This window comes from Urocitellus parryii, chromosome 11 (assembly GCF_045843805.1).
Source record: "Urocitellus parryii isolate mUroPar1 chromosome 11, mUroPar1.hap1, whole genome shotgun sequence".
NCBI classification, from domain to species: domain Eukaryota; kingdom Metazoa; phylum Chordata; class Mammalia; order Rodentia; family Sciuridae; genus Urocitellus; species Urocitellus parryii.
Window position 1 is genome coordinate 108262943 of NC_135541.1, and position 23739 is coordinate 108286681.

General features: G+C 40.8%; 1 protein-coding gene across 1 annotated transcript in view; it reads left to right on the forward strand.

Annotated features, from left to right (window-relative positions):
• Nucleotides 1-16965, forward strand: part of Slc22a15 (solute carrier family 22 member 15) — a 68368-nt gene extending 51403 nt beyond the window's left edge. Inside the window, exons 9-13 of the mRNA XM_026394172.2 lie at nucleotides 12000-12120; nucleotides 13863-13935; nucleotides 16028-16216; nucleotides 16535-16655; nucleotides 16780-16965. Coding sequence (XP_026249957.1) covers nucleotides 12000-12120; nucleotides 13863-13935; nucleotides 16028-16216; nucleotides 16535-16624 — 473 coding nt within the window. The 3' untranslated portion in view covers nucleotides 16625-16655; nucleotides 16780-16965. The remainder of the gene's footprint in view (nucleotides 1-11999; nucleotides 12121-13862; nucleotides 13936-16027; nucleotides 16217-16534; nucleotides 16656-16779) is intronic.
• Nucleotides 16966-23739: the final 6774 nt, after the last annotated feature.

Here is a 23739-nt window from a genome sequence, read left to right on the forward strand (position 1 = left end):
GTTTTAGCTGCAGTTTTCCATAAGTACTAGTGGGTCTCAACAACTGTCTTTTATGGTGCTTATGGTATAACCAAAGCCCTGTTTGGGGAGGGGGGGGCTTTTGGATTTTGACAGGGCTATATCCTGGAGCTTGCACCCCAGCTAGGAATGATTATGAGATGGTTTGACAGAAAGTTTTGACAGCTACTGGAAGTGCATGGAGAAGTCATGTCACCATCAGAGCCTATCATGTATAAAATGCTCCTTTCGTAAATTGCTTCTCCTTGAACTCGGGTTGTGCTGTTGTCTCACGGGGAGGCCTGTGAAGCTGCCTCTTCTCCTTGTTCTCTGTTCCTACTCTGCTCTAGGTCACCACTGGAAGGTCTGAGCCTTGATCCAGAGTGCAGGTTGTTTGAGATTTTATGCAGTGTTTAGTGCAGCCTAACAGTGGTTTTCATGAAATCAAGGAAACTAGAGAATTCAGCAATTTTGCCCATTTCTTAACATCTAGCCACACCAGTGCCTCTGTCCGTGTCAGGTTGAGGGGACACTCTTCAGCCCTGCTGGGGGCTGTGGGAACCAGGTGCCCTGTTCTGTTTATTTGGGGCAAGAAGTGATGGGTTTCAAATCACTGTGGCCTTCTGCTCAGCAGTTTGTTTGGGGGAGGTACCTTGGGAACTCAGCCTGATGTTCCATTTATCACTTCATAGAGGAAAACATTTTGTTGTTAGTGTAAACACACCTGTAACCGTCACACTTCCAAGAGCCAAGCCAGTCAATGTCTTTCTCCCTCCCACTTCTTTGCACTCTGTAGGTAATCCACCCTCTAGGACTGGCCCTTTCTTGAAATTATCTCTTATTTTAAATAACAAAACAAAAATCCAAGGTGAAGGCAGATGGCTAGCCTCCCCTCTCTGCTCTGTTCCAGTCTGTTTTAAGAAAGCCCTGTGAACCCTTTGTTGGTCACACCCCTTGGTGGACACCAAGTGAGAAACAGTGTAGCAGAGTGTCTTTTGCAGGCTATTCAGGTGCCGCAGGAATAGGATACCTCTATTATACTCAGGAAAAGTGGATATCCAGTCTATTTTTGAAGATTTTTCTGGGGAAGAAATTCTGTAATGTCCCTTATTGAATTATTTCTATTTTTAATAACCATTACTGTTAAGATCATCCTCTTCCACTACACTTGAGCCCATTTCCTTTCACTTGATTCATCACTGGAGATGCGGAACAGATGGTCACCTTTTTTTTTTCTTTCCTGCATAATCCTTTCTTTATTTGCAGAGTCCTCTAGCTAGGCCTGAATCTTCTTTGAGCTAAAAAAAAATTTTTTCTTTAAGCTTTCTTTAAATCATTCATATTTACTCTTGAAAATATGCTGTCTGCTATCTTTTAATCTGTCTTTTTAAAGTTTTAGCTACATGTTCTGAAAATTTTGATAAATACATATGATGAAAAAGAGTCAGCAGTTTTGGGGACTGGAATTGTAGCTCAGTGGTAGAGTGCTTGCCCCTCATGTGTGAGGCCCTGGGTTCGATCCTCAGCAGGTTTAGCACTTTTAACAGTTCTGTTAACCAGTTTTAACAGTTCTGTTAGCGTCTTCTGTGACTGGGAAACATTGATTTTTCTCATTACTTCAAGTGCTCATTTACCCTCACCTTTCCCCACCAAATATGCCTACATTCTCTCTTTTCTGCCAACTCAGCCTTCTCTGTCAATGGTGTGCATGATGGTGGTACTGTATGTCCAAGGCATTTGTGGATTCAGTGACAGTATATCTGCAGGGGAGACAATTAGTGAGCTAAAAAGTGAATTGTCTGGCATTTTGAGAACTGTGGTTCACAATGACAAGGTGATCATCCCTAATCCAAACATTTGAAGTTTGAAATGCTCCAGAATCTGACACTTTTGAGGACTGACATAATGCCACAAGTGGAAAATTCCACACTGACCTCTTTGTAATGAGCAGTGTTCGAGATACATATGATTTTTGTAAAAATATTGTATAAAATTATCTTCAGGGTATATGTATAAGATGTATATGAAACACAAAACTTGGGTCCATGCCCGCAGTCTGGCTGGGCACAAAATCACGAGCCACTCAAGCAGGAACAAACTTTATTTCCAAAACTTCCGCGAACACCACGCACGCGGCCTTCTCCCAGGCCACACCACACCAACCAGAAATCCCTCCTACCGCACTTCCCCAACCAATGGGAACTCTCCGGGAGTCCCCATCGTCATGGTGTGTCCCCCCCTCCCGAGAGCTCCAAAGTAGCAGGCCAAAGTAGCAGGCCAAGGCGGACAGCAGGGGTCTAATATCCAATTGAATGCACATCTTAACATAATCATTATCATCTCAGTGGCTTGCTGGTGTCACCTTTCAATCAAAAATGCCATGCGTCATTCCAACTCGGCTATGGCTCTTAGCAGGTCTATCTCCAAGATATCTCATTATGCACAAGTAAATATTCCAAAACCAATTAAAAAAAAAAAAAACAACAACAACAACCTTGAAATACTTCTGGTTCCAAGCATTTCAGATAAGGGATGCTCAGCCTATACTAGTCAAGTTCCTTACCAGGTATATACTTGCATATTGATTAGCCTCCAAATACATGTTCTTGTCTAGGAATAATGTTAGCTAATATTAGCAGGTAGTCACTAATTTTTTTTTTCCCCACAGATGGGTCAGCAGATATTTTACCTGATCTGTGTTGCTCTTTGGAGGATCCTGAGTGTGTTAGCTTTCTGTTGCTGTGGAAAAAAAAAGAAAGAAAGAAAGAAAGAAAGAAAGAAAGAGAGAAAGAGAGAAAGAGAGAAAGAGAGAAAGAGAGAAAGAGAGAAAGAGAGAAAGAGAGAAAGAAAGAAGGAAGGAAGGAAGGAAGGAAGGAAGGAAGGAGAGAGAGAGAGAGAGAGAGAGAGAGAGAGAGAGAGAGAGGGGAAGAGGGGGAAATAAAAGAAAAAACAAAATGAGAAAAACAATTTAAAAGGAGGAAAGATTTATTTTCACTCAGGGTTTCAGAGATTTCCATCATGGTCGCTTGGTTCTATGACTTTGGACCTGAGATAAGGCTAAACATCATGGCAGAGAGTACGTAGTGGATCCAAGCTTTTCACCTCATGGCTATTGGAAGAGAGAGAGACAGACAGACAGACAAACAGACAGAAAAGGGGCTGGGAACAAGATATATCCTTCAGGGTCCCCAGTGTTCTACTTCCTTCAACTAGGGCCCAGTCCTAAAGTCTCTACCGACTCCCAACAGTGCCGCCAGCTGGGAACCAAGCTTTCCATGCATGGCATTTGGGGGGGGCATTCCAGATCCCAACTAGAACATTCTACCCCCGTCCCCAAATTTCATGCTTATCTCACAATGCAAACTGCCTTGGGTCCACTTTCAAGGGTTCCCCATAGTCATCAACTTTGTAGCACTGCTCAGAAGTCCAAGTCCAGTCTCCTCTGAGACTCGAGATAAACTCCTAGCTGTAAATCCTTGTAAAAATAAATAAATAAATAAAATTTTCTTTTTTTTCACAGTGCTGGGGATTGAACCCAGGGCCTTATGTATGCAAGCAAGCACTCTACCAACTGAGCTGTGTGAGTGTGTGTGTGTGTGTGTGTATTTTATTTTCTATATATAATATATTCTTTGAAAAGAAAGTTCTAGGGCTGGGGATGTGGCTCAAGTGGTAGCGCGCTCGCCTGGCATGCGTGCGGCCCGGGTTCGATCCTCAGCACCACATACCAACAAAGATGTTGTGTCCGCCGAGAACTAAAAAATAAATATTAAAAATTCTCTCTCTCTCTCTCTCTTTAAAAAAAAATAAAAGAAAGTTCTAAAATGACTATGTACATTATATATAACAATTTGCTTTTGATAATTGGGATAAGGTAGATAAACGATCTACAAGGTCCTTTCTTATTATATTTAAGTGCTATTAAAAACAATGTGTTTGAGAAACTCTGCCCTCGAGCCTAGCTAGATTCACACCCAGGTTTTTGTAAGAGCAATTGTTGATGGCATCTGTGGGCAAGAAAGGACATGGTGGGGAGGCCCTGGTGCAGCCATCTCTCAGGTGAGGTCTCCTGCAGTTTGTGGCTCCAGAGCCTGTTCTCCACCTGGAGGGCATTCCATCTTCCTGGGAGGTGGGACAACACCTGGGGGCTCCTGGAGTTTACCATGTAAGCCCTGGATATTTTCTGTTTTCCTGAATTCTTGCCTTAGTAACAAATAGCTACTACCCTCAAGACTTTTAAATAACATCATATTTCTCATGGAAAATAATAAAACACTATGATGAATGACAAAAAAAAATATGAAAAACCTAGTTAAATACTTTCAACATGCAATCGTGGGACGGGCACAGGATCAACTTCTCATTCTTACAGGGAAGAACAGTGGAGTAGAGAGGAGGGGGGGGACCAAAGCGAGACTGAAACCCTAGCAGGGCAAGCATTAAATCCCGTGGCTCTGGGTCCAATATCTGGGGCACGTGGTAGAGAGATATGGACCCCAACAGTCTAGGGCAGCCTCACCCCCTGAGTCCTTGCTGGTTGAAACCCTTAAAGCCTCTTTCCTAGACTGACTTTTCATGCTGCCAACAGCTTCCCATGGTGGGTTTTCGACGTTCCTGGCAACTGTTCACTTCCTGGAGTCTCCACTGCGGTTTTCGCTTCACTCTGAATAGCATAACACATTGCCCTCTCGGGGGGCTTCCGGCCCCTGCACCAGCTCTGCTGCACACTGTCTGAGATCCCAGGTCTTTCTCTGAAATCCAGGTAGAAGTCTCTGTGACCCGACAACTCTTACATTCGGTATGCCTGAGAAACCAGCAGCAGCCAGGCCCTCTTGGACCACAGCTGCAGTAGCCTCTGGGTGACTGGATGGCTGAACACAGTGGAATTAATCCTAGGGAGATAGCCTCCTAGGCAGCTGTGGGGGAGCAGGGCTCTCTTCTCAAACCAGTGTCTTTCAAACACATTGGTAGAGTCTGGCAAATTCTTGAGATGTCCTCAAGGTATCTTTCCAATTTCCCCCAATGCAAAGCTCTTGGTTTCTTTTTAGCTGAGTTGATATCTTCAGCATCCACACCCTCTTCAACTCCAGTTTTACTCGCCCAAACTGCAAGTTTTTGAAATCTTCTTGCTCTGCCTTTTGTTCCCAATTTTCTGCATAAATCTGTCTGAAAGCAGCCAGCAATACCCATACCACAGCCTAAATATTGTGCTGCCTTGAAATTTTCTCCACCAGGTTAATTAGTAGCTCACCCTTAAAATCAGGCTCGCACAGAGTCTTAGGACATGATCAAAATATAAACAAGTTTTTTTTTTTTGTCAGAATGTAACACAAATGGCCTATCGTTCAGTTCCATAGAGTCCCCATTTCCACATGAAAGCTTACAAATGCAGCCTTCGAGGTCTGTGTTCTTTCCGGTCTTCTGAGCTTATGAAATTCTAAGGTTTCTTTAGCCTGCTTCTTCAGAAATTTTCAAACTTTACCCACAAACCAGTTTCAAATACTTCATGGTCAAGTACAGTCATGACAATGATGCCACTTCTGGGCACCCGTTTTCTGTGTTAGTCAGCTTTCCATCACTGTGACAAAATATCTGAGACAAACAACTAAAAGGAGCAAGGATACATTTTGGCTCACAGTTTCAGAGGTTTCAGTCCACAGTCTCTTGATTTTTATCACTTTGGGGCCGAAGGGAAGGATGAACATCAAGGCAGAGAGCTTGTGGTGGATCCAAACTGCTCAACTCGTGGTGGCCAGAAAGGAGAGAGTGAGAGCGAGAGTGAGAGTGAGAGAGAGAGAGAGAGAGAGAGAGAGAGAGAGGAGGGGGACTTGAGACAAAATAATATACCCTTCAAGCATACACCTCCAGTGACCTACTTTCTTCAGCTAGGCCATATTCCCTAAAATTTCTACCACTTTCCAGTGCCACCAGCTAGGGACTAAGCTTTCAGGGCATCAAGGACATGAGCCTTTGAAGGACATTCCAGATTCAAACTATAACACTAAGCTTCTTCTGAGGATTCTTTGTTCTGAATTCTTTAATGTCTGTGATGTTCATGAATAGCATCTACTTCCTGGCCTCAGAGAGCCTACAATGTAATAAGGGAAATAACTAATCCAATAGTAACAATAACAGAGACAGTCTCAGAGGAGAACTAACAGCAAATGCGGTGGGAACTTGAACCTTGGGCCATCATAATAATGAATCAGCTGTGTTCCTGCTTTAAACAACTGTAGCATCAGACCAAAAATACTTAATGATTTAATAAATGTTGATTTTCAGATATTGGACCACAGTCTGCAAGTGACAGTGATCCCTGAGAAAAGACAACTCACCAAAGTGAGCCCTGAGTGTCCTAGCCCAGGTTTCCAAGACACAGTACAGGGATGGACTACAGTAAATCCTAGCATTCTTACTGAACGGTAGAGAGATTGGTTGAAGCTTGCAGTTGCCAAAATGGTTAAAGTTGACTGGGCAAACTGGGTGCAGCGGCTCACAACTGTAATCCCAGCAACTCAAGAGGTTGAGGTAGGAAGATCATGAGTTCAAAGCCAGCCTCAGCAACTTAGTGAGGCCCTAAGCAACTTGGCAAGACCCTGTCTCAAAAGACAATACAAAGAGGGCTGGGAATGGGAATGTGGTGCCCCTGCGTTCAATCCCTGATACCAAAAAAAATATATATATATATATATATTACTGGGAACAATACTGGAGAGAAGTAAGATACACAAAGGAATACACAAAGGAAGACCTTCAGAGATCTGCAGAAGGAACCTCTAAGTTTATCTGCTTACTGATCTTTGCATTCACTGAGATGAAGTCCTAAGGCAAGGGAGAGGACACCAGACAGGGGCAAGCACAACCACAGAGCCATGAATGCTTTGGGTTCTCTTTAGCCAGACATTAAGTATTGGACAAGACCTGCTGGGTCAAAACAACCCTAAACTACACACTGTTCTGATTCCAATTAACTTAAGTGCATCAGAGAACAAAGACCAAACAATATTTAAAGGACTGCAATTAACTCCAGCACCCAGCAGTGTAACATTCACAATGTGTGGCCTCCAGTCAGAATTACCAGGCACGCATGTAAGCGGGGAAATACCTCCACGCTAGAAGAAAAATCAACAGAAACAAATCTAGAAGTGGCCCAGATGATAGAACAAGGAGATAAGAACATTAAAGCAGTTATTATAAATATGCTTCGTACATTTTAAAAAATACAGGAAAACATAATCAGAATGAGCAGGGAAATTGAAGCCATAAAATGCATGCCCTTTTAGAGATAAAACATAATATATATGGAAAAAAATATAGTAGATGAGACTAACAGCATATTAGAAACTACAGAAGAAAAGATTGGTGAATTTAAAGATGCGACTGAAACTAAAAAATAATGATTGAATAAAAAAGCATTCATTTAAAAAGGCTGTCTTTTCTCCAGCATGTATTTTTGACACCTTTGTCAAGTATCAGATGGTTGTAAATCTGTGGATTTGTCTCTGTGTCTTCTGTTCTGTTCCATTGGTCTTCTTGTCTTTTTTGACCATGCTGCTTTTGCTACTCTAGCTCTGTAGTATAATTTGAGATCAGGGATGGTGATGCCTCCTGCATTATTTTCTTATTCAGAATTGTTTGGGCTATTCTGAGTTTCTTATTCTTCCAAATGAATTTAAGGACTGATTTTTTTCTGTGAAGACTTCTGGGAATAATTTCATTGGTATTTGGATGGGGATTGCATGGTATCTGTACATTGCTTTTGGTAGTATGGCCATTTTGACAATATTAATTCTGCCTGTCCGTCACTATCTCCTGTGGTCTACTTAAGTTCTTTTCTTGGTGTTCTATAGTTTTTACGGTAGAGATCTTTCATCTCCTTGATTAGATTAATTCCCCGAGTATTTTATTTTAGGTTATCGTGAAAGGGATGATTTTCCTGATTTCTTTCTCAGCTGAATCATTGTTCAATGATGCTGGGAAAACTGGATATTCCTACATAAAAGAATAAAATGAGTTTTATCTCTCACTGTGCACAAAAGTTAACTAGAAATAGATCAAAGACTTAGGAATTAAACCGGAAATGTTTCAAAGCTAGAAGAAAACAAAGGGTAACACTCAGTTACACAGGTGTTGGTACTGACTTCCTCAACAAGACCCCTGAGGCTCAAGAAATAAAACCAAGAATCAGTAAGTGGGATGCCATCAATTAGAAAGCATCTATGCAACAAAGGAAATGATTAAGGGACTGAAGAGAGAGCCTATGGAACGGAAAAAAAAAAATATTTTCCAGCTACTCCTCTACCAGGGGAGTAATATCCAGAATACATAAAGAACCCCAAAGACTCAATGCCTCAAAAAAACAATGACCCAATCAACAAATGGGGAAAAGAACTAATTCTCAAAAGAAGAAATACAAATGGCCAACAAATATATGAAAAAAATGTTCAACATCTCATTTTTGAAATGCAAATCAAAACCATACTAAGATTTCCTCTCTCTCCTGACAGAGTGGCAATGATCAAGAACACAAATAATAAAAAGTCTTGGCGAGGGTGTGGGGGAAAAGGTACACCAACAATGGTTGGTGGGATGGCAGATGAGTAGAACCATTCTGATGGGAAAAAGTGTGGAAATGCCTCAAAAAACTAAGAATGGAACTACCACGTAAACCCAGCTATACCACCCCTTAGTGTTTATCCAGAGGAACTAAAATCAGCATACTATAGTGGTATAGCTGCTTCAGTGTTTAAAGTAGCACAATTCACAATAGCCAAATTTTGGAATGAACCCAGATGCCCATTAATAGATGAATGGATCAAGAAAATGTGTGGTCTATATACACAATGGAGCTTTACTCAGCCACAAAGAAGAATGAAATTATGGCATTTGCCAGTAAATATATGGAAATGGAGAAAAACATGCTACATAAAATAAGTGGAATAAAAAAAAAAGAAAGAAAGAAAGCCAAAGACCAGCAAAAGGGATTGTGGCTTTTTGTCCAGCCTGTGAATTATAATAAATGACGGGTAGCTATCTTAAAGATTTTAAACATATAAGCAATCAAACTTTTGCTTATGATCATCTGGTCAATGAACCAAATGAGTAAGCTGATTTTTTCCTATTTTGGGTCAGTGAGAGTCCTATAACATATTGGCACATTTTGTTCTGGGGACCCAAAAGGGCTCTCAGAGAACTAGTCATGAACATGAGGTCCTCAGTACTTGCATTATTAGAATAAATTTCTAACCTCACTGAGTTCAGGACTTTGAAAGATATATAAGTGCTTGGGGAATCCCCTTTATAAAAAAAAGATATTTTCACCTTGATTTTTTCCTTTTAATTACTTTTTTTCCTAAACCATTACTTTGAACATGGATGAGGGGCAGCCAGTCATATCTGATGTTCTGTCACCCAGGTGAGGAATCCAGGGGAACACCTGGTAGCTGCAAGCCTCCCTGAGCCAAGCCAACAGCCCTGCAGCTGCACAGGCAGGATCCGATCCACAGAGCTGCCTGGAGTTGACACAGCTACTTTGGGGAAGAAGCGAATTCCCCCAGGTTCAAGTAATGAGTGCAGATCTGTTGGCAGGAACATAGGAGAGAAATCTCAAGCAGCAGATGGGGTGTGAGACTGATGGGGACACTCTGTGGGCGCATGGCTGTAGCCAGGCTCCCCAGATGTGCCACAGCCTCACACAGGAGTCTTCTTCCAGCTTTGGGTCTTGTGTGGGGGTGTTCAGAAATAAAGTTTCTGTGTTCCACCATTGGAATTTAAATTTCAGGACAGTAGTCCTTTTTGTGTGTTGTTAAAGATGTTGTCAAGTGCCTCTGTGTGGTCGGAAAGATGACATCCCCTGAATGGAAACCCATTTCAAAAATCATTTGTAGTCAAGCAGATGTGCATATTTTTCCTTGCTTCGGTGGCACCAAATACCTTTTTTTTTTTATTGTTTTCTTTTTTTTATTGGTTGTTCAAAACATTACAAAGCTCTTGACATATCATATTTCATACATTAGATTCAAGTGGGTTATGAACTCCCATTTTTACCCCAAATACAGATTGCAGAATCACGTCGGTTACACATCCACATTTTTACATAATGCCCTATTAGTAACTGTTGTATTCTGCTACCTTTCCTATCCCCTACTATCCCCCCTCCCCTCCCCTCCCATCTTCTCTCTCTACCCCATCTACTGTAATTCATTTCTCTCCTTGTTTTTTTTTTTCCCATTCCCCTCACAACCTCTTATATGTAATTTTGTATAACAATGAGGGTCTCCTTCCATTTCCATGCAATTTCCCTTTTCTCTCCCCCAAATACCTTTTTTTTGACTCAGTTTTCTGGAAGACAGTGATAAATTTAATTTGCCCTCATTCTTGGCTTCAATTAGATCTTCAAAAGTCCATCAACAGGTCTTTGGGTAAATGCAGAAGGGCCTGATTCTTCTTCCCCCAAGACCTTGTATCTTAAAAATACAGACTACTTAAAAGAGCTAACATCTTTTCCTAAAAATCTTGGCAGAAGAGGAAAAAACAGCCCCAGATGGTCAAATGGGGCAGAGGGACCACTGTATCCGGATTCCATGTTAAAGTTGATGAAGATTTATTTCGGTCAATCAGGGAAGGTGAAACTTATTTTTTGGAGCAAGGCATATTATAAACCTTCCTCCCAAGAAGTCGGGAGAACATGAACTATCGTAGTTCTGCCACTTGTCAGTGCAACAAGTGTTTAATGAACAACAATATACCTAGTCCTAGGCACATGCAGAGGAAAAGAAGAGATTCCAATGTTAGCCCGAGGTGACTCAAAAAATATTTTTGGACCAGCGAGATGAAAAAAGTAAGTAACCACAAGGTAGTCTCTGAGGCACAGCCACAGAATGAATCAGAAGGTAGGGACGGTGGAGGTCAAAGGATGGAGAGAATATTTTATTGGAGCCATTTAAGAGAAGAGTGGTTTATAGGAGCCACACAGTCCCAAGGAAGGGAACAAGGGTGCTCCACTGGGCAGAAATGTCAAGGAGAATTCGAAGCAATTACCTACTGTGATTAGAACATTGCTATTGACCTTCCAAAGTAGGAACTTCGGGAGGGGATGGTATTGGAAACAGATGGCTGTGTGTTTTAGGGCAGGTGCATTTGAGGATATGGAATGGTGGCTACTCCGTGGTGACATTTTGAAAGGGAAAAAAATCATTGCTTCTCAGAAGGAAAAAAAAAATGACTATTTGGAAGATAGAAGCAAATGGATTATAGGAGGGGAGAGGTTAAATTTGTTTGGCAGGCAATAATTAAATGGTAGACTCTCAGAGAGCATACATGTTAATAAAGAGAAGAACCACAAGCTAATTGATAAGATACTTGATAAGAAAATGAACTGGCATAAGATATGTTTTTGCATTTTATGCAAAAAAACAAAACATCAAGGAACTTAAATACCATTACATGAAGTCCTACCTGGCCACAGGCCCAGAGCAACAGGGTCAACTGATCATGGCCTGAAACCTCCCAAACTGTGAGGCCTAGTAATTTTTTTTTTCTTCTTAATAAGCTGATTGTCTCAGGTATTTGTTACAGGAACAGAAAGCTAACCTACCAAGGAATGGGAACTGTTCCGGATCTTCCGTCTGTCTTCCCTCTGTCAGGGCGGGTCCTGCTGACGCGGTGTTACATCACTGATTGAAGAAGACCAGGAAGAAGAGTCGAGCGGCACCCTTAGTAGATGAGCTTACTTCCTCCAGGGCAGAAGTTTTCAGGGGCTTTCAGGAATGAGTGCAAGTTTTATCTCACCAGTGTATCCGATCCCCAGGGGACAACCCAGGCATGGAGGAAATACCGAGTGTGTGTTTGTGACCACTCCACCTTCCCAGTGGGTGTTCAGTTTTGCTGCCTCTTTGCTGCTGGAGTTTTCCATGCAGGCCTCTCCCTCCTTCAAAAGGCAATGTGTCCTTTGAAGGGATTGTGGTGCGGTGGACCTCACGGGTGTGTCCTGTCCTCCACAGACACAGGTGTGTTTGCAGTGGTGAACAGCCGTTCCTTGTCCCTGCTGGGGAAGCTGACCATCAGTGCTGCCTTTAACATTGTTTACATCTACACCTCGGAGCTCTACCCCACCATCATCAGGTACGCGTTAGGTTCGGCCAAGCCCCCTCCAGACCTTCTGGGTTTGCTTACACCAGACTGACCATTCATTCCTCGCACTGGGAGTCTGTGGGGCAGCAGCAGCTCCTCAGAATCTATGGGCTGCTCTTCACCTGTGTGGCTTGGTCCCAGCTGAACTCCCCTCATGTAAATCATAAGGTTTTACATGCTCCACACTAAACACGTCCCGTCATCCAAACAGGGCTTGGTCCTGGTTTTATTTTGTTGAATCTGGTTTATGCATTCACCCATCCAGTGTCAGGCATATAAGTGACAAGCAGACAAGGTTGCTGTTCTCACAGAGGCTCTGTTTTAGCCCAAAATATATTAATTATGTTTAAGTGTACATTTTAAAACATTATACCGATCATCTCATACAGTCGTAAGTGAATGTTAGATTTCTTTCCAACGTTCATTGTTACAGGTGGTTTTAAATGAGTTGGAAGGGAAGATGTCAAAAAGAACGTATTCTGTCCTAAATTTCCCCTCATAAAATAAGTCTGAAAACAAGAAACTAATTCAAATTTAAAGGGTGGCCTGGGATGCAGCTTATACCTTTCAGAATGACCTCAGGGGGCTGGGTCAGGTTTTTCTCAAGCAGTCCTTTCCCAGTCTTTTTGAGGATCATTCTAAGTGGATCCTTCTCATTCCCTTAGCCATGCAATAAGACCAAGGGTTCTTTCTTCCTCTTAGTTTAAAATCCCTTTCCCCAGTAACAGATCATATTTCAGAGATTGGCTGCTCATTTCCTGATTATTCCCACAACCTAGTTTGTCCGGCTATTGGCCTTGAAACTAGAATGTTATCCAAACTAGGGCAACTTGAAAGCAAATGTGGACATTATTAACAATGAGGCTGAGACTACAGAGTGGTGTATGGCCGGCCACCCTATCTAGAACTTCTGCCCTTCTCCCTCCCTACCATCCTCTTTTCTGCCCCCTCCCAACAAAAGGAATATTCTGGGTTACCTGACAGTGTACACACAATCGATTCCTATTTATGTTCTGAATTTTTAATACTTGAATTTAAATAAATGGTCAGACTTTTGGGAATATGAAGCCCTGGCTCTCTACGGCTATATTAACTGATTGGAGACTCCAGACACAAAAAAACATAAAAGCATCAGATAACAGATGTTCATTTCTACTTCATCCTCTATAGATGCACTAATATAGTAGTTATTATCCTCATGTGATCATTTATTTTTTAATTAATTAATTATCATTAGGTCTATGTGTCAGCAGAATGCATTTGGATTCATTGTGCACCACTGCAGCACAACTTTTCATTTCTCTGTGCACGATGCAGTGTTGCACCATATGTGCAGTCATATGTGTACCTGCGGTAATGATGTCCATCTCCTTCCACCATCTTTTTTAAACTAATTAAAATTACGTAAACTAAAAATTCATTTTCTTGTCCTCACCAGCCACATTTCAAGTACTCAGTAGCCTCATGTGTTCAGTGTCTTCTGTATTGGACGTCGTAATTACAGAACACGTCCAGCATCACAGAAAGTTGTAATGGGCAGTGCCGCTCTATAGGATACTGTGCTTCCACTTGGGTATACACTGTTCTGGGCCTATTTTACTCCCCCAGCCCCTATACACACACCACACACAAACACAAACGTGCCCGCACATGTGTATATACTGTCTTTAAATTGTCCCGCTGGAACCAACCTACTGATATAATTTTTATTTTCCTTTTTCTTATGCTTTCAGGAATGTTGGGCTAGGAACGTGTTCCATGTTCTCCCGAATTGGTGGGATTATTGCTCCCTTCGTCCCCTCACTGGTTGGTTTGTACCTCCTAATTTTTCTTGATTCTCTGCTTTGGAAATGCTTGTGCTTTTGCATAGAGAGAGAGGTAACACACAGATGCCGGTTAAGATCAACAGACACAAAAATGAACATATGCCTTTTAGATTAAGAACCCAGTACTCAGTCTAGGCAGAATGGATTGGTTTGCTTTTACCCATGAAGGATCTGAGCTTTTGTTCCTCTGATTTCATTGGAGGGTCAGCTGATGCTAGGTCGTCTCCTTCCTGTGTCCATTCATAAGTTAATCAATTAGTAAGTCTTCATGAAGTGCCTGCTTTGCTCAGGGCTCTGTGCTAAGCCCTGGATGCATGTCATCACGTGTAACCCTGACGATAGCTGTATGAGGTAGGTGTCATCGTCACCCCTGTATTAAAGATGAGAATGCTACAGAAACAGATTAAATGTCTTCCTCTCACACCATCTGGAAAAGAAAACTAGAGAAATATGCCTAGCAGTCTTCAGATATAATATAATGTATTTGTTAATACACACACACACACACACACACACACACACACACATTTACACACACACACACAATTTTGGGGGCATTTTCTAGGTTTCATAGTGCAAAAAAAGGGGAGAGACTGAATGACAGCCATAAAATCCTTCCAGTCTTATAATGCTCAGGTTCTGGGTAGGAGCCCCAGGGCCCCATGCAGGTCTGTCCTTGGTCTGATCTGTGGAAAGGTAACCAAGGTTTGATGTAGGGCTCCTAGACCTTCTCTGCGGACTACTGTTCATCACTCAGGCAGCTTAACCCCCCACTTCCTAGTATGGGGTGACTGAAATGTGACCCTTATCTTTTTTCTTTTCAGAGTTGCAATGTACTTCCTTTCCCTGAATATATCTTTCCATGTCCCATGCGCAACTTTAGGTCACGTAACTCTTCTTACGGAGGAATCATGTTAATTCCATAGTTGTATTAGGCAGAACACCTGTGGGACGCGAGGCGTATATTTGGTAAAACGACCTGACTTTGGGTGACTGTTCCTGAACATTGTAATCCCCAGCATCCCGTCTTCCCCTTCCCGCAAGGAGGAAAAGTGCTGTGTTCCCCTTGCCGGGATCCCACAGTGCAGGCCCTGGGTTTGTGTGCAGTAGGTAACATGTGACGAGAGATCTCTCTCCTCCCTCTTGTCCCTATCCTCTCTCCTAACTCTGTTTTCCCCTCCCCTCTCCTGCTTCTTTCATCCTCTCCATCACCTCTTCACTTTAGAAAAATTAGGAAAAAAAAAATGGTCTGAGGGAGAATCCTCATTAGTGCCCACCAGAATTTGCAAGTCCAAACCAGAAGATCATAAACCTTAGCACATCTGTACAGGAGGAACTCTAGAATGTCACTAGTCGGCTCCAATGGCGGCGAAGCAGCATCTTGCCATCTCTTTTTTGTGTGTTTCTTTGAACCTGTTTGTATTGAAAGAGAACATTAGCTTTTCCTAAGAATATCTTTTGAATCTCTGAAGCAATTGCTTATAGGGCCAGCCTTTTACCGTGTTCAATTTTAGTAGTTTAAAAATCCTATGTAGGTAGTAGTATTCTTTTCAGGGATTTTATCTCTTTAATCCCTGGGTCCCTCCATAAGGGGTTAAAGTATATGGCATGGTTTGGCTGATTTCAGAACAGAGAACTTTAAAGTTCATCCTCAGCAAATATCTTGGGGTGTCTCTCCTGTGAAGAGCACGTGGAGATCACTGTTAGGAACCACTTTTCCAGAGAACAGAAGCTGGGTACCAGATTTCCTGTGAACCCTTGCATGGCCTGCCCTGGCCTCCTGTTCCACCGTATCCACCGCTGCGTGAGGTGGTCCCATGCTGTGGGTCCACATTCCTTTGCTCCCTCTTGATTTACCTGGCCCCGTCTCTACATGCCAGAGGCATCACCCAGTGATTTCCCGGAAAAATTCTCTATGAGCAAAGAAAAGGTGGATTATGGTGTAATCTAGTGGGAAGCCCAGACTGGATAATTAAACATGACAGTTTCAGTCACGAGACTGCTTGATGTCATGCGCAGAGGAAACTGACACTGAGTTTCCTTTGTTCTGGTCCCACTCTCTGCCCATGCAGAAATATGTGCAGTGGTCTCTCCCCTTCATTGTATTTGGAGCCACGGGTCTGGCCTCGGGCCTCTTGAGTTTGTTACTGCCAGAAACTCTAAATAGCCCGTTGCTGGAGACGTTTTCTGACCTTCAGATGTACTCCTATCGTCGGCTGGGGGAGGAAGCCCTGTCCTTACAGACCTTGGATCCTCCGCAGGTAGGGCTGAGAATCTTTATCTTAACTGTTCGAGTCTTCTGCTTGGATGATGGTTGTTGTTAAAAAAAAATAAGAAGAATGTTCCAGTTAGATTCAGTAGAATGGAAAACAAAGGTGGGATCTGATAGCAGCTGATTTTCAGAAAAAAATAAAGAGGTCTGATGATTCGTTAGCTTTCTTAGAACACTTCGGGGACTACTTAAGGGAATAGATGTCATCAAAACACATGTGTTATTTGGAGGGCTAGGTGATAATTTTCCACTCTCGGAATGTCATGACATCATTTCTCTGCCCTATCCCCGTTGTTTCCTGTTTCAGCCTGCAGACAAGGAGAGCCCTGTAGGGAGTGAGAGTGAGGAAGAGGAAGAGTTTTACGATGCAGATGAAGAGACTCATATGATAAAGTGAAAAAGAGCCGGGACCGTGCTCAGAAGCAAAGGTTCCTCCTCTTGTACACCTCTGGCCACAGCGGGTTCCCAGGTGGGTCCTGGGAGAGCCGTACCAAGACAGGCTTGGCTTGAACAGGCACAGCTGGGTGTTCAGCATGAACTGATTCTTTTCAGGCACAAAGGAAGTTGGAGAAGAAATTTCATAAGAGAATACCTCACTGCACCGAGGAAATCGTTCTGGTCTAAAATTCAAGTTTGGTTCAGAATCCTCACCTCGGGCCACACAGCTCCAGTAGTGCGCATTCCAGGGTGACGAGGCTGACTGGTGTCTAGAAGTTGGTTCATGCTGCTCTTCCTTCGGCATGATCTGGAAGCAGATATGTAAAATGTCTCACCATTTGGGTAGGATTTGATAAACTGTCTAAACTGTAGTCTTCATATGATCTTCCCACATCGGCTCCTATGACTTGTTCCTCCTCCTTAGGAATATTCTGATACAGGTTATTTTAATTTTGTGTCTAAGGAAAAGCTCTCAGAGGCCATATGGTGTCCCAGCCGCCCTGCCGCCCCCCCCCCCGTGTCCCCTCCCCCCATACCCCCCTGCGCCGCCCCCCCCCCCCCAGCTTTACCTAAACTGATGAAATTTGAGTCTTCAGTTTGGTTCTCTCAGCCCCGTGGTTGACTTGGCTCTTTGTGCCTTAAGTCCCTGAGATGATTCCCTAGTGAAAGCCCCACAGCTCCAGAGCTACTGAGGATAGTCAGAGGTGTGGCTGTGGCCTGGTAATGACCTTTGTGGCTTCAAGGAGCTGATTTCCCACTTACAAGCACCTCCAGAAAAGTTTCCTTCTGGGATTCGAGTACCAGCAATAACTCCCAAATCAGGCACAGTCATCAAAGCTTCCCAAAGGCAGAGGGCAGTTAAAAGGTGGATTGTCGAGTATTTTCTTTAAAAAGAAAGATGCGGCTTTTAATAAAGGAGCCAGGAAAATTATCTTTCGAAATTTCTATTTGTTTTCGCTTTCCGTGTTATGCAATGAGGAACTTGGGCAACGTTTACTATTTGAACTCTTGACCTGGATAAGCCCTTACCTGTTCATCAGAATAGAAAGCACAGTAATCTCATAGGAAACTTTGTTTTTTTTTTTTTTTTCATAAAGTGATTCTCATTTTCAGATGAATTAAAATCATCCTTGTCCTCTAAAGTCACATGCTGGAAATATCTGTTCCCCATATAACTTGAGTATCATCTCTATCATCTCTAATAAGAGTATAAGCCAGGAGTCAACAAGCTTGGAGAGCATTCTTTATGGTACTTATGGTACTTTTTTTTTTTTTAAAGAGAGAGTGAGAGAAGGAGAGAGAGAGAATTTTTTAATATTTTATTTTATTTTTTTAGTTATCGGTGGACACAACATCTTTGTTTGTATGTGGTGCTGAGGATCGAACCCGGGCCGCACGCATGCCAGGCGAGCGCGCTACTGCTTGAGCCACATCCCCAGCCCTACTTATGGTACTTTCCCAACCAGAAAAGTTTGTGTTTTCAGAAATTCAAAAATTTCATTTCTGCCAGTCTCTTGGAGAAAGGGAAATTGTGTGAGAGGCAGGGGTGTCACTCTGGGTGCTGCTTGATGAAGTCACTTTCCTCCCAGTTGGCTCCAGATACACTTCTGTTCTCTTCCACATGGACTGTCGGCTTCTTGGTTTGTGCTCTACCTATCTGTACCTTGGGATGTGTAAAACGTGCTTTTACAAAGTTCTCTATGTCCTTGATTATGTATTGGGATCTTCATAGACAGGCATCCTCTTTACTCTTTCTCCTTGATATGCTTAGAACATTGGCCTAGACAGAGTAAGGACCTGCTACATCCTACTGTTTCTAGCCATCAGGGAGATGATGGGACTCCTCCTCGAATCAGATTTGCAAATCCCAGGCAAATCTGACTCACAGCACCAAATTGTAGAATCCTGCTTCTCTTTCTCTGGAAAATGGAGAGCTGCCCACCATCCAGGGAGGGAGAAAGAACGAACTTACATAGACACTTAGAAGTTCTTATTAAATGGTCAAGTATTTGAAATAAAACAATAAATCAACATATATATGTATATATATATATATGTATATTTATATATGTTTTTGTTGGCTGGAGCTGTCTTTACATCATAAGAACAATGTATCTCTTTGTAGGAAATTTGGACACTGGAAGTTATAACATGTATTACCCATTGGCCTGGAGACCATCCATGTTATGGCTTTCTCCCGTGAAGACTGAGAGTCCATCTCTTTATTAGCACTGGGGTTCTTGCTGCTTCTAGCTAAACAAATGGGTTCAATTAATTCCATTTCTGGGTTTCCTCTTCTCCAGGTAGGAGGTAGAAGTAAGGAGGGAGGGATCCACAGTCCGAATATATGTTGTTGAAAAGGCTGGGTTGGCTGTCTCATGTCAGAGGTATTACTAAATTCTGTTTCTCTCTGGATAATCCTTAAGCAAAGTTTAATAATTAATATTTGTTTTTTGTTGTTGTTGTTTCTACCGACTTTAAAATAATAGATTTTTCTGCATTTGGTAATGTTGAAGAATATTGTTCATAAAGAATGTACACACGTATATCTGTACATCAGTTAAATTATTGAAAATTGGTGGTAACATATCATTTACACAGATGATTTGTAAAAAAAAAATCATGCTTTGTTTTTAAATTTCATTCAAAATTAAATTTCTTTTATCCTAAAAAGTAGCAAGAAACAATGTAAGACAAATAAGAAATCTAAAGGTATTTAGAGCCAAAGATCTAACTGATTAATGTTGTAATTTCCTGATTTTGTGAGTTAAAACCATGGCCCATTGAAAAGCCAGTGCTTATCTTTTGGCTGATTTCAAACAATGTAGACATTCTTTAATATTTATAAATGAGCAATAAGCAAAATACAACAAATAAGAAGAAAACAAAAGTTTCTGGGTCACTACTTACATTACTATAACCTGAACAGACATTTTATAGTTGCCATCGATGGAGATACTTTTAGTAAATGATTTATATTATAAACAAATGGATACTGAACTAATTGTCACTATTATATCAGAATAAAATACAGGTTTTCAGTAGGACTGACTTCTTCGTATAGATTCTTTAAATCATAGATCCTTACATTGAAAAGATATCTAGAAAGGATTAGATTTTTTAGGGGCTTTTTGTGAATTTAATCAAGGATCATGAAACAGAATTGTTCTTTTGTTCTTACAGGATGTGTCAAGATGTGCAATAGCATCTTTGACAAATACAGAACTTGCTAGAAATCATGAGCAATGTTTGGGACAGGGATTATAGCAAAGCTGGAGAGTCATAGTACAAAAGACAACTATAAAAACATTTTTAGAAAGAGAAGAATGCAAAGATGATGCATTGTGGAGAATCCAGCACATCAGAGGAGAAAGACCTATTATCATATCAATAGATATGTAAAGATTGCTGACAAAATTCATCACTCATTCAAAATAAAAACTATCAACAGACTAGGAATATAGGAAGTGCCCCTAGAAAAATAAGGGACATATGGTAGTAGCTATGGTGAATTGTCACACAATATCTGTTCACCCTGCTGATACCTTGCCTTCAAATTTTCTTGATTCTGACCCACAATAAGAAATGCTTTTTTTTTATATATTCATTCTCTATTTCCTTCCCCTTACAAATTTATACACATATATAAAATATCCTTAAAACATTTGTGTGTAAATGATATGTGTAGCTTTCATAAAACAATACTTATTCTTGCTAGGCACACTGATAATTTATAATTTGTTCTGTTTCATTTTTTTAAACTGCCATTTGTGATCTACCCATTAGATCAATTTCAACTGCAGTCAATTAGACTGCAACCTGTAGTTTGAAATCTACTGTTCTGCTCTATCTTCTTGTATTATAGATGCTTTAAGGCTAAAATGTCCATTTTCTGAACTCCCTTGCAGCTAGGTTCTCAGTGCAATTTAGTTTCAGTTAGATACAGATAAAATTTGGAATGTGGGCACAACAGGGAGTCTCTTCTGCTGGGATTCACAGTGATGAGGCCATTTGGTTTCTCTGAGGCAGGATAGTAGAGATGTTGACAGGAGCAATGTTAATTAAAATTTTAACAAGATTTTTTTTTTTTTTCACAGAACTTGGAATAACAATTCTAGTATTCACATGGGAAAGCAAAATATCCCAAATAGTTAAGACAACCCTGAAAAAAAAATGTAAACAGAAGGAAATACATTTCTCAGATATCAAACATAAAAAGCTATAGTTTTGGTCAGCAATAGACAAGTAGATCAATGGAACATAGAGAGCTTCCAGAAAAAGGCCAAACCCATGTAACAATCATGCAATTTTTAAATATGTATCAGTGAGAAAAGAGCAAACTATCTATAGGGGAACAACTGGGTTTCCATATCAAAGAAAATAAAATTAGATCCTCCTTATCATAACGACAACAAACATTCCAAGTAGATTGAAGACCTAAATGAAAAAAACAAAAAAAACTTTAAAATTATGAGAAAATGATGTAGGGCAATAATCTTATGACTCAGGGGGATAGGTGAATTTCTCAGATAAGAAGTGAAGAGTCAGTCGGGGGTTGTAGTTCAGTGGTACAGTGGGTGCTTGCCTCTCATTCATGAGGTACTGGGTTCGATCCTCAGCACCATGTAAAAATAAATAAATAAAGATTGTGTCCATCTACAACTAAAAGAGATATTTAAAAAAAGAAGTGAAGAATCACAAAGCCTTGGAAAATGATATATTTGCCTCTCTAAATTTAAAACTCTTTTTTTTCTACATCAACAAAAATACCACAAAGTTCAAGAAAAGCACTAGATTAGGAAAAAAAATATTTGCAACCTCTATAACAGACAAGGATTATTATACTGAATATATAAGAATTACTGCAAATCAGAAAGAAAAGTGATAGGAAAGTTTACAGGGAATATGATTAGACAGTTCAAGATGAAAAGATGTTCAATCTCACTGGAAGATCAGGGAAATGCAAATTGAGACAACATTAAGACATCATTTAAAATCCATTAGGCTGGGTAAAAAATGAGACTATCAAATGTTGAAACCATGAGGTAAAAAGAATTAACTGACATCCTGAGAGAACCATAAATTGATTCATCAACTTGATTGTCATTAGGAAGTCAAGTAGAAAATGTGCATATTCTATGGTTCAGAATTTCTGCGCCTATGTATATGTAACGGAACAGTGCTTTTAGAACTTTTTACTGTAACCCATTGTAAGAAAAATGTTTTGCACAGGGACGCCCAGTCCACCCACCTACATACAGATTCATATGTATCTCTCTCTACATGTAACTGATTAGTTTTGTAAAACAATAAACAACCTGTAGTATCTGTACTGTTATATTTTCTATTCCATTTTACTTAAAAAATAAAAGAATATTGGTGATGACTCCCTAACATGATTTCACGGTTCACAAATGAGCAAAACATGCAGTTGGGAAAAGTGAAACATGAAATTCTTATTTGCTTTAGTTCTTGCCTAGTACTTGAGCAAGGACATGTGGACAGAGTCCATTGCAGCTTTATGAGGTGTGAGAGGATGAAATTACATGCACATTTCTGTATACAGCAGAGAAATGGACATGTACAGTTTTATGTTTATGGAATGGAATGCAAACATAAAAGTTCTATGTATTATTAAGGTATTTGGGTCTCAGCAATGTTGAACAATATGTTGGCAAATTTTTGCTAACTCCAAATCATGTCATGGTTAAATTCTCTACTAAGTGACTGGAAATACTTGCTAAGTAAAGAGATTCAGTGTTTTTTTGTGCCACACTTTATGGTCAAAATGATATTCTGGAAGTCTCACTGTTATTCCCACCTGGATAAAGAGGTATCCCTCTTCATGGAGAAAGTCCGCAGATGCAGCCACACGTTGGTCCAAATTTCTCCTAAAAAAGAGCTTTGCATTTGTAGAAATATCTGGACAACTCCTAAGCCAAGACTCCTAAAGCTCTGTGTTTTAAAGTTGAAAAAGACATTTTGCAATAAAATATTTTTTTATTCTTCAATAAAATAGTATTAATAGGATCTCAGTCTAGAACTGGCAGAGCAATTGGTTATGAATAGAATTCTTACAAAATTGCTTTGCTTTGCTTCAAAACATAACTTCAGGATGCTGCCTGAAATGATTGTGGGTGGTGGGCAAAAACTACACACACTCAACTTAAGAGTTCAATAAAAAATTTACCTAAGCAGATCCTCTAGCAACCATGGAGTAGCAGGGAGCTTGGGAGAGGAAACTCACTGAGTCTGTGAGGGTCAGCCTGTGAGGAGAGTCAAGCAGCCCAAGGACTGGATCCAGATGGGGCTAACAAGATACTCACCACTAAGGAACACTTAAAAGTTGGTGAGTATCTGTCGCATCCAATGAATGGGGTTTTAGAACTATTGAGACTAACCTGTTTTTGATTGTGATAAAACAACAGATTCATTTTGTTTCCCAGTAAATATAGATGCTGTTTACCTCAATCCATAGGATATTTGTCTTGCTGTTGTAGGTGGTATTCTCCCATTTAATTGTGTGCCAGGCTCAGATTATGCATATATGATTAAAAAGATGAGGGACTTTATATTGTCTGCAGTTGGAGCATATGATCTGCCCAACAACCCCCCCCCCCCCGCCCCACTTGCCTTCTGTAGATCTTTTGCTGGGTACTGAAGAAAGCACTAATAACCTGAGGACTCCATCTAAGATTTTATTGACTTGACTTAGCAAATGCTTTTTATGAAGCTTCACATGCACACCCATTTCCTTTGTAATACAAAATAGGAGCGGTGACCTGAAGTGAATTATTATGTCTGTAATGTGCTTGCCTCTAATGCAGCATAGTTAGATTAGAAAATTTAATTCTGAAGTTTATAGGGAAAAATTGTCAGAAAACAAGCAGTTTGATTTCAAATAATATTCTTTTCAAATTATTTATTGAAATTAGTTTTTCCATTATAGTTTACTCTGAGTGGACATCATAATCAAGGAAGAGGAGGAGAATGAAAAGTAGTTTGCTTTGATAGAAGAACCGTTGCAGAAAATACGTGGATATGCCAATCAAATCCACTTTTCCTTAAAAAATG